We start from the raw sequence: 10,853 nt of genomic DNA, 5'->3' as shown, positions 1-10,853 counted from the left end.
AATTTTAGTTTTAAATAGCACTGTAACCTTCTGATTTTTTATTAGAATACTCGTGCTGAATTTAAGACACCACCAATATTTTAACACAGGTGTACGGCATTCAATGTGTCCAAACATCTCAAGATGAATATAATGTGTCACAGCAAAATGTGTACTTTTTAAATTTATTTTTAATAATAAATTTGCACCAAAAAGTTTATCATGTACAAAGAGCAAGATCTGGGGTCATAGGTATGGTGGAGTAATCCGCATTGGGTTCAAACACTAAAAATGAAAAGATTTAAGGAGCTGTGCACTGTTACCCTGAAATGATTTATTTCAGGTCACATATTGCCACAGGTTGTGAAGAAGAAAACAATAATAGTTAACCACTTGCTTTTGAGTTTTTACATTTTCTTCAACTGTACATAAATTCAACAAAAGTGTTTTCAAGCATCAGGTGTGAAATGAGGTGGAGATATTTGAATGTCATGCATTCAGAAATTGGAACTAGCTTAACTCGCTTGAAAGGTTTGAGGTTAATGCCTTTCATCCACGAGATAGACTCACAAAACAAACATTATGCATGATATATTACCAGCAATTAAATTCACATTTTTGTTTGCTCGTACTCAAAAAGACTTTCTTATAAACCTTCACCCCACATCACCGTCAGGTTGTCTCTTAATGTAATACATCAATTCCACTAAGAGTCCCTGTGTTGTATAGTATATCTTTTATATATGTATAAAACAAAACACAAATAGCGCTCAACATCTACAACAAGCCCATCCGTTTTATGTTGTTGTCCTGTTGGTCCGCCCATCTCTTGTGGTCCTGCCTTTGTTTCCCTGGAAGCAGGCTGCTGCTCTTCGGCCTCATCCATCGTTTCCCAGAAAACAAAGCAAAGGTCAACGACTCCTCCCGTCTTCTCTGCCTCTCGGCTCAGTCTTGCCAAACGGTGGGAGGTGAAGCCACGTCAAGCCAGGAAAACATGCTCAGTAGCGCCCCCTCTGGTGGTTCCTGGACATTGTGAGCGGTAGCGAGACGGAGGAGAGCGAGGACACTTCCCAGTAGAGGGAACGAGACAGAAAAAGCTGGTAGAGGATCACCATGGAGATGGACTGGCACAGAATCACACCGATGGTGACCACCTGCAGAAAATACAAAGCAAAACGGTGGAGGACAAGTTTTTTTTAAAAACTTTTTGCTACAAATGATCAGTGATAAGGAGTAAAGAAGTACAAACACTTTCTTGATGTAATTCCTAGAAAGTAGATTTTACTTGAGTAGTGATTTTTCTGACATTTGAATTTTAACAGATATCTGTACTTTCTACTCTTGTTGTCCCAAAATACAAATATTCCCCCATTCACGGCAATATTTAAAAGAACAGTTTGATTTTGTCAACTGAAAGAGCCTGAATAATACCTGGGGTTCAAAAATATTGTTAAAAAAAAAAGAAAAAAAATCCCCTTAAAAAAATTACAAAATGTATTTTTTGTTGTCACCCAAAGAAATTTTAAACATTTTTCGCTTGAGCCAATAATCGCTACAGTGCATTTAAAAAGTCTACTCATCCAGGTTCAAATGTCCCTTTTTGCAACATAAAAAATGAGCCCAAGATGAATCACTGCAAAAATTTAAATGATGTGGTTTCGTGAGTGTGCACTCTCTCTTCTAACTGGCAGTTGTCTTTAAATTAACCAATCACATTCAAGCTCCAGGGAGTCAACACACAAGTGTCGCTATTTCACGCGGCTACAATTAACCCCAAATGAACATTCACAGCCAAGTTTGAAACTACTTCATTAAAACACTCTTTTGAAACCCCAACCACTATCTAAAACCCTACTCTGAAACCCTAACCTTAGTTTAAAACCAAACTTTGAAGCTCTAACCCTAGTTTAAAACCCTAATTTGAAACCCTAAAAGCAGTTTGAAACCATATTTTGAAACCCTAATCTTAGTTTTAAATCCTACTTTGAAACCCTAAAATCAGTTTGAAAGCCCAATTTGAAATCATAACCCTAACTTGAAACCCTACTTTGAAAAATCCTAACTCTAGTTTAAAACCCTAACCATAGTTTGAAACCCCAACTCTGTTTAAAACCCGAACCCTGGTTAAACCATTTAACTGCTAGAGTTTTTCCAGTAAAATATTCAGTCTTGATATTTCTCAAGGTTGGAGCTTGAAAATTAGAGATAAACGCATACTGTAAATGTTGCAATTTTGCGCTTAACAGGTTAAAGTCGTAAATTCAAACCCAACCCTAGTTTAAAATCCTACTTTGAAACCTAGTTCAAAACTCTTCTCAGAAATGCTAAAGCTAGTTCAAAACCCTACTCTGAAACCACAATTTGAGCCGGATGCCTCTTCCACACGCCGTAAAACCTACTGGTCAGGTCTCATTGGTCCCGCCCTCTGCACATACTTTAGCCACATCTGCTAACGATGCTAAAAGGCTGCCAAACCTTCTCCCTCTGGTGCTCATTGAAGATGACAGACACGAGGACGAGAACAGGATGGCAGAGGAACCACAGGAAGCATCCCTGCGGAGAAAAGGCAAAGGTGAGGACCAGCGACAGCGGCAAGTAGCACGCCAGGGTGGGCAACCTTGGCAAAGCACAGGTAGAAGTCTCTTTTCAGGGTGCTCCTCTCGGTGGAGGTGATCTGGTAGAGAACGGACGCCAGCAGAAGAGCCAGCGTCACCCTCAGGGCGATGTGGAGGATGCCCGGCAGACTCTGATGGCTGCGATGCTGGCGCTCGGACGCAGAGAGCTGCTCCCACAGCAGAAGCGCACCCTGGAGGTGCGGCACCGTCAGTATCTCCGTATACGCCGCGCAAAAGGCGAGCTGGCAAAAGCAAGCTGGCAAAAGCGCACGCACCTGCAGGATGACGCCGCAGACGGCGACGGCCGTGGACGCCGGCGACTGCTCCCACTGCAGGGGTCGCGACTGAGGTTTGCGGCCTCGACTCAGGGACCAGCTCGCGCACAGGCTCAGTAACGTGTACAGCATGGACACTTGAGCGGTCATAGCCCAGACTGCACAGGAACAACAAGTCAAACGTCATTTGGTGTGCGAGTTTACAAATGGATGCCGGATTTTTAGGAAAGGGGTGATGACATACATTCTGCCAGGCCGCTCATCGGTGGAATGCCGATGCCGTCTCGGGAGTACCTGCCGGATGCAAGAGTGGATTTTTATGTCAACAATGTTTCATGCCAACAGCACATTCTGATAGCAGTGAGCAGCTCCTTTAGACAAAAAAAAAAAAGACAATTATATAGAGCAATTTAATCTATGGACGCCCTGTGATGTTTAACGGCAAGCCTTTATAAGCTTTTTTTATGAAGCCATAAAAAATTGAGTAAAAGTCAATAAATAAGTATGATCAGCTTCATCCCTAGGTAATATGAAATAAAAAAATGCTAAGAATTGCTACACAATACATGATGATATATGTATATAAACTGTATTTATACGTCTATGCAGCCACCTGGATCTTGCTATTTTAAATTGGCTGTAATCTGCAACCAGCGGTGGAATAATCGGCCACTCCTAAATCTAGTTGTCGAACCTCACAAAAGGCTGGAAAGTTCAGTTAGGCTAGACCAAATGACTTGGTCTGCGGACGGCCTTATAGCTATCGTGACTGATGCTCTCCTAGCAGACCACCAGAACACGCCATCCTTTTTCTACCCATAGACCAGATTAACTCGTTCGCTGCCATAGACGGCTATAGACGTCAAAAATTCATTTCAACTATTTCAACTTAACATTTTTTTCTACTTTTGTTAACAATAGTATGAAAACCTAGAAAAAATTGTACATTTAAAACAGATATAAAATTTGCGATTAATCGCGAGTTAACTATTGAAGTCGTGCGATTAATTATAATTTAAAAAAAAAAATCGCCTGACACGATAAAAAAAAAAAATATTATAGGCGATTAAAAAATTTGCCCCTAATTTATTGCATGACTTCACTAGTTAACTCACCATTAATCACAAATTTTATATCTGTTCTAAATGTACAATAAAAAAAAATCTAGGTTTTCGTACTCTTGCTAACAAAAGTGGGAAAAAAATGTTCAACTAATGGAAATTGTTGAAAAGAATTTTTGACATCTATAGACATCAATGGCAGTGAATGAGTAAATATAGTTCATTTGTCTTATGCTGGTTGATGTCATCTCTTACCTGGCCATGTGAATGTAGTTGCAAAGGGCAGAGCACCCCTGCAAGGCCAGACTTGCAGTCAACACCTTCAGGACCGTGTGCATGGGACCACCTTTCCTCAGCGCCTGGTACAGTGGTTTAACGTAGATACATGAAGCCACAAAATACGCCAGGAGCAGCAGGAAGTAAAACGTTTGGAGACCTTGAGGAGAGGAAAATAAAGAAATAAGTGCGAGCATTTAGCCTTCAACTAGTCAGTCACGGTTCAGAACTTGAGCGTGCAACGGGACCTCTCACCTGCTTCCTCGGCACTAAAGTGCTCCAGGGGGTTTCCCGCGGAATCAGCATTAAGCAGCAGGACAGTAAACCCGAGGTCATCATGAGAGGGAATCACTGCATCCTAGTGGAGATCGAGATCATAAACAGACTCAAACGTTCACACTGTACACATTAGTGTGTCGTGAGAGATCATCACTGGCCGAGGGAAATTATTATTTACAGCGATGCCTTGACTTACGAGTAATTTGTTCCATGTCCAAATATTTGTATAGCAAATCAATTGTCCCTATTGAAATAAATGTTGTTGCCATTAAAAAAAGAATGTACCTGGTTTTCTAAATGATCTATGCCATAATGACAGCCAAAAACAAAATGCTCATCCACTAGATGGCAACTTGTAAGATCCTGATTTCAGTATACTTTGTGACATTTTTGCTTTGTGGTGTGCCATGAGATTTTACTCATGAAATATATACGTGCACAATAAAGGTTGGTAAACACCGGTCAGCCTTTTCAAGTTACCTGGCATGTGTATCGGTCTACATAGAGAGCGCTCCACACTGTTGGGGACGAGTGCTGAGGAATCGTCTGGTTGTGTTCTTCTTGACTGAGAGAAACTGAGGAGGAAAAATACACCAATGTGAATGCTCAAGTGCACGACTGTCTGCGTAAACAGTTGTGCTCATAAGTTGACGTACTCTCGGGGTATGTACATTTATGAGAACAGATTGTGTGGTGAGAAAAGTTTAAATGCCCATGAAATCCAATATATTGAGCAATTGTTTTGATATTCTCACAAGTTGAAGTCGACGGATGTGCATGTGAATTTTGGTGATGATTAATAGCATTTTTGTGTCATTAAGTGATGCTTAGCTTTTGTATATGTACAGTTGTGCTCATAAGTTTACCTAAACTAACAAGCACAAGTGCATATCTGGTGTGATTAAATGTATCCTGCTGCAAACTTCTTACTGATAAACTGGGCACTGGTAAGCCTTTCAGAACAGCTAAGGTTGTCCCAATCTTCCTCCACATTTGGATACAGGAGCAGTCGAGATTCCTTCTCTGCAGCTAGTGAAGGGTTGTCCAGTTGACAGACCAACAAACCATCAGCACCTTGAGACAGATACAGATAGTCAAACAGTGAAACGTTTAAATGTGTCCAAAATCTTTACACTGTTTTTGAAAAACTGCCATTATTAATTTAAAAAAAAAAAAGACACAGACAGAAGTGAAAATCCTGATCATAACAGTAGAAATGACAAAAACTGTCTAACCTTGATACATGAATTTAGTGATGAATTGGCCTTTATGCTGTCTCGCTACTTCGGTCTTAAAAAGTCCTGTTACAGTTTTTCCGAAAGCCTGCGTAGATAAGAGTATCGAAGCTGTAAATGCAGTTAATAAACACGACATTTTACAGGCAATACTCTTTGCGTTTTAGCCAATAAATGTTAGCTCATCACTTCATTGAGCCACGAAACCAGGAGATATCCCTCCCGCATCAAGTTACACGTATGGACACAAAAAAGCGGAAGTCAAACGTTGATGCCCGTAATGCCGAGACATTTTATTACTCCATCAATGGTTTTCGTGAAGATACGACAGTGATAAAATAATAAGAGACATGAAATTTCATCAAAATATGTAAATTTGATTTCTCGTTGATGATATATCATACTCACTTCACCAGTTGTTATTACATTAACGTTTATTTTGACATTAAATTGCGGAAGTTGTAATTTGTTTCCGGCTTTGTTAGTTAGCTTTATGTTCATACTTTGTCCAACCGGTACTGTTGATAAACTGATGGACTAAGAATCTAACCAATCACAAAAACAACTTTGACTCATCATGCGTTTTCAACCAATCACCGATCGGAGTGTGGCCGAATTAAGCCACATATGCTCCACCTATTTTCAACGTGTCAACACTACCGTAAACAAGCGCCTACTGCCGCGCTGAGCAGTATAAAAGAAAAAATAGACATGAACATGTCGGGTCATAAACATGAACATTCTTCCAAGATCAAGAAGTTATGAGTCAACCCGAAGACAGTCGTGTAAAACGATTAAAGGGGACCGTACGGAATGGACAGATGGACTCCATTAGAACTGTTTTGGTGACTGGAGGGTCAGGGTTTATGTGAGTTGACGTAATATTAGCCATACTGTTACGAAAATTCTATATGTACATTATTATTTAAATCTTCTTCTGTCCGAACAGTGGCTCTCACCTTGTGTGTTCCCTGGTTCAAAGTCACCCTGAATGGAAAATTTATAACTTGGACAATGTAAGCTTTCATTATGAACTTCAATTGTTTCGTAAATGCACATCTTGATACTGGGAGATATTAGTCGCTGAAAAATTTGATTTAGGAAAATTTGTCATCGCTACCTGTGATGATTTAGGATTCAAGTGTGATGGACAAGTGATTTATTTCCAGTTAGAATACTGCTGCAGCCCAAAGAGTCTGGAGAGCATTAAAGACAGAGCAAACTACACTTTTATCGAGGTAATAAGTTGCTCCTTTGGAGAAGTGATTTTTTTGGGGGGGCACGATTTGTTCGTCGTATGTAAAGCCATTTAAATTCCGGTCTACACAATGATGTATTTGTGTAACAGGGGGACATATGTAACTCCCAGCTGGTGAACCACATTTTCAACAAAGAAAACATTGATGTCATCTTTCACTTGGCCGCCAAAACTCACGTTGGTGAGCATCAACTCAAGAATTTTTTTGGGCAGCCACGGCACTATTTACCACAATTGTCTTCTTGGTCTTTCCCTCAGATTCATCTTTCCAAAGCCCAGCCACTTTCCAGCATGTAAACATCCACGGAACTCGAGTTTTGCTGGCGGCTGCCAGTCGGACCCGCCACCGGCTTCGGCGCTTCATCTACGTCAGCACTGATGAGGTGTACGGATCTAGTCTAGATGAGGTTTGGAGGATTCATTTTGTCATTTAGTTGCTTTAGCAAGACATTTAACAGGACATAAAAAGTCAAAATACTTTTGATTCATGTCAGGTTTAGATGATTTTTTTTTAAAATGGGACCGACCATTTTTCTTCAGCTGTAACTGGGGCATAGTCAAGGTGGAGGTAATTATTTACAGTTTTAAGCCTACTAGAACAGCTGAACTTTATTGGGGGTTTAATCAGAGGCACTAAACGGTGTGTGCATTGTACAGGTTAACTCTTTGACTGCCAGACGTTTTCAGAAAAGGGATGCCATGAGTGCCAGCCGATTTTAAGCATTTTTGACTGATCTTTCAAGGTCCACAGAAAATTATGTGTTTGGACTATGGAAACACACATACTACCAAATGAAAGATTGGACTCTCATCTTTCATCAGAAAAAAAGTTTGTTTCTACCTCATTCCGTTTTTCAGTAATCAACAATAAAAAATGGTTAATTTCACCTGTTTTGAAAAAACGTATTTTAACGTCTTTGGCAGTCCTCCATAGGATTTTACTAAACGTTATTTAACGTTTTTGGCAGTCAAAGAGTTAAAGGTCACAATGGTGGAAACGGATTTAAATATCTTGGTCTCATTTTTGTATATCACAACAACAACAAAAAAAAGCATTTAAACAAGGGTGTGTAGACTTTTTATATCCACCGCAAGTCACGACACATGCGTTCATCATGCGCTTGTGGTTTTCAGGTGTTTGATGAGAACAGTCCCGTGAGGCCTTCCAACCCATATTCCGCCTCGAAGGCAGCAGCGGAGCACCTGGTCAGGTCGTACTGGGAAAAGTACAAGGTGCGAAGAAAGAAGTTGCTTTCACGTGACGTAGAAATTGGACACAATCAGCGACATTGATGGTATTATTAACTTGGATTACCGTTTTCAGCTTCCCGTCATCATCACCAGGAGCAACAACATCTACGGTCCCCAGCAATACATTGAGAAGGTACAAACTAGCGGACTCAGTAGCAGTAGCGAGGAGTAACTAAGTACAGGTACTTTTCTTATACTCACAGGTGATCCCCAAGTTTCTCACCCTCTTGCAAATGAGCAAGAAATGGTAGGCGTTTTATTTTGAAAGGTCATACAGCGCTTGGTCCTGACTGCGTTGGTCTCTGTTGGACAGTACCATTCAGGGAACGCTCCCCAAATCTCGCCATTTCCTTTTCATCGACGACGCCGTCAACGCCTTCCTGGTGCTTCTGGAGAAAGGCATCGTGGGAGAAGTTTACAACATCGGCTCAAACTGTGAGATAGCCATAGTGCAACTGGCCAGGGAACTCGTCAAGATGGTAGGTTGACACGCAGACTGCAAACCAGCCGATGAGGTCACACCCTGCGGTTTGCGTTTTAAGGTACAAAACGTGCCGGAAGCAGAGTTGAACGACTGGCTCGAGTTTGTGCCGGACAGGTGAGACCAAATCGACTCGTTCATCCTTTCGCATTTATCATCAATTTATCAGTATCTCAAACAGTGATTCTTAAAAGGGGAAGTCAACCCCCCAACAACATTTTCTTCATCGTTTTGAACTTCTATCTGGGTTGCAACTTAAGCAAAAATGCGGTTCTCGGTATGACACTAATTGAGAATGCTCTGCAGGCCAAAGGTCGACATCCGCTACCCCATCAGATGCGAGAAGCTGCAGCAGTTGGGCTGGAAGGCCGAGGTCTCCTGGCCTGATGGCATCAAACGGACTGGTACAATAGGCACGCACACAGGCCAAACACACAACACCAGAGCCAGAATGTTAACTCATTTGCTCCCAAACACGTATAAATACGTTCTATTTTAAATATCGGCATGCTCCCAAAGACGGTTTTATGTTTTTTTTATGGGGTTTTATGCTAGAGCATACAGAGGGCTTTGATGCGGCCTCTAACTTGAAGAGGTTGCTTAAGGCAATGGTAGTTATGACAAAAAATGGCTGGCAGCAGAGTATAAGAGATCAACTAGGGCAATGTTGCAAAAAGCTCTTTCCCCACTGTTTTAAACTGATTTGTGAATAATGATGAAACTTAGCTATATTCGAATGCCAATTGTTGCAAAATGGAAACTTATATAAATATACTTTTTTAACTGATGAAAAAAAGAGACTAATCTTTCTTTTGGTATGTTCCATATTTTTCTAGCAATAGAACACAATATTCCGTGGGCCTTGGAAAATCAGTCAAAATCCAGGAAAACAACTCAAAGCGAATGCGGCCAGTGAAAATGGCTGCCAGTGAATGAGTTAATGCTTATCCATGTCCTGTGTGTTTTGTTGTTTTTAGTCAAATGGTACCAGGACCACCCAGACTTTTGGTCGGACGCACCAGAAGACTCGAGAGAAGTTCAAAACATGTTGAAAGATATGAACGAACAGGAGACTTCCTCTTCGCCCTCTAGTTGTACTGTACAGCATTATTGGAGCAACCAGCAGGGGGCGCAGCTTCACTTGACCAAAGCACTGTGAAGTAAACGTGAAAGCACTTTTATCTCAGGTGACACGGACAAGCGGACTTATTTTGGGGTAGTCCAACTGGGTTTTTTTATTTCCCGTCCATCCTTTGTCTTCCCTCGCAGTTACTTTATAAAGCTCTTCCGGGGGGGGGGGGGTCCTAAATTAACACCAGAAATTAATATAATATTAATAATAAATTAAGCGACCTAAACTGTGTTAATTCAAACCAGACAAAATCTCATCTCAACTTCTTGACCTCAAAACACCAGAGCTCAGGCTTCTTCCCTGCCACAGAGGTGACATTCCACATTCCACATTCCGAGAGCAAGCTTCTGTAGCTGGACATCGGACAACCAAACTCTCTGTGCATCCGACCGGCTTGGCTCGCCCTCGAGCCGCACCTCCCGGCCTGGCTCTGGGTGAGGGTGGGTGGTTTTGGGGGTTTGTGAAAATGTGACGGCTCAGGAAGGAGAGGATGTTTTTGTACTCGTTTCCCCCGAAACAAAATATGTACAGTATTTAAGAGTCCTCTATGATCAAAGTTGAGTTTAAAGAAACAACACTGGTTTAATAAAGAATGCAATTTCTGTAAGAGTTGTGTGTGTGTGTGTGTGTGAATGCTGCAGAGCTGAAATGCTGTAAGAATTTATTGAAATAAAAGGGACAGAAAAAAATAAAAGATTCAAGTGTGTTGTAATTAAATCTATAAGTAGGATTTATAGCTTGAGCTGAAATGAAATATGAATTTAGACTTTGTGTTTTTTCTTCTTTTTTTTTCTTACGTTGAATATAATAAATGTAACTGCCGGGTGCTCGACTCACTCCTGCCAGGAGCCGAGGTCGAGGAAGGCGAGACATTTTCAGCCCCGCTGGCACACAATGCGGTGACATAAACATCGGAGACGCAGCAGCCGTTTCGCGTTACCCCAAATTTGAGCTGACAATATTTAACTGCATACAAAATATTCCAACCACTTTCCGGCGTACAGACGACAG

The 10,853-nt window shown here is 41.2% G+C and overlaps 2 protein-coding genes across 2 annotated transcripts; one reads left to right on the top strand and one right to left on the bottom strand.

The window, feature by feature from the left end:
- Positions 1–152: 152 nt before the first annotated feature.
- On the bottom strand, positions 153–5,944 carry gpr180 (G protein-coupled receptor 180). Its single transcript, XM_077583488.1, has 10 exons — positions 5,721–5,944; positions 5,416–5,559; positions 4,966–5,060; positions 4,462–4,564; positions 4,186–4,366; positions 3,114–3,163; positions 2,870–3,027; positions 2,597–2,785; positions 2,455–2,532; positions 153–1,133 (listed from the first exon to the last, which is right to left on the bottom strand). Exons 1-10 carry the CDS (start codon positions 5,857–5,859, stop codon positions 978–980), a joined length of 1,293 nt encoding a protein of 430 aa, XP_077439614.1. The 5' UTR covers positions 5,860–5,944; the 3' UTR covers positions 153–977.
- A 442-nt stretch (positions 5,945–6,386) lies between these two features.
- tgds (TDP-glucose 4,6-dehydratase) lies at positions 6,387–10,449 on the top strand. The gene is made up of 12 exons (XM_077583499.1): positions 6,387–6,588; positions 6,670–6,736; positions 6,890–6,958; positions 7,069–7,159; positions 7,237–7,385; positions 8,113–8,211; positions 8,303–8,362; positions 8,433–8,476; positions 8,543–8,708; positions 8,772–8,827; positions 9,017–9,114; positions 9,688–10,449. The coding sequence occupies exons 1-12, from the start codon at positions 6,482–6,484 to the stop codon at positions 9,867–9,869; spliced, it is 1,188 nt and encodes a 395-aa protein (XP_077439625.1). The 5' UTR covers positions 6,387–6,481; the 3' UTR covers positions 9,870–10,449.
- Positions 10,450–10,853: the final 404 nt, after the last annotated feature.

The sequence above is a fragment of the Vanacampus margaritifer genome, chromosome 1 (assembly GCF_051991255.1).
Source record: "Vanacampus margaritifer isolate UIUO_Vmar chromosome 1, RoL_Vmar_1.0, whole genome shotgun sequence".
Taxonomy (NCBI): domain Eukaryota; kingdom Metazoa; phylum Chordata; class Actinopteri; order Syngnathiformes; family Syngnathidae; genus Vanacampus; species Vanacampus margaritifer.
The sequence above is the reverse complement of the archived record's forward strand: the minus strand, read 5'-3'. Positions and strand labels throughout refer to the sequence as shown.

Excerpts from the sequence above, each read along its gene's own strand:
- gpr180 (XM_077583488.1), bottom strand. The coding sequence starts at position 5,859 with ATGTCGTGTTTATTAACTGCATTTACAGCTTCGATACTCTTATCTACG. Across the intron at positions 4,367-4,461 it reads CTTTAGTGCCGAGGAAGCAG|GTCTCCAAACGTTTTACTTC; the intron begins GTGAGAGGTCCC and ends CCTCTCCTCAAG. Across the intron at positions 2,786-2,869 it reads TCTGCGGCGTCATCCTGCAG|GGTGCGCTTCTGCTGTGGGA; the intron begins GTGCGTGCGCTT and ends CCGCACCTCCAG.
- tgds (XM_077583499.1), top strand. The coding sequence starts at position 6,482 with ATGAGTCAACCCGAAGACAGTCGTGTAAAACGATTAAAGGGGACCGTA. Across the intron at positions 6,959-7,068 it reads CAAACTACACTTTTATCGAG|GGGGACATATGTAACTCCCA; the intron begins GTAATAAGTTGC and ends TTTGTGTAACAG. Across the intron at positions 8,363-8,432 it reads CCCAGCAATACATTGAGAAG|GTGATCCCCAAGTTTCTCAC; the intron begins GTACAAACTAGC and ends TTATACTCACAG.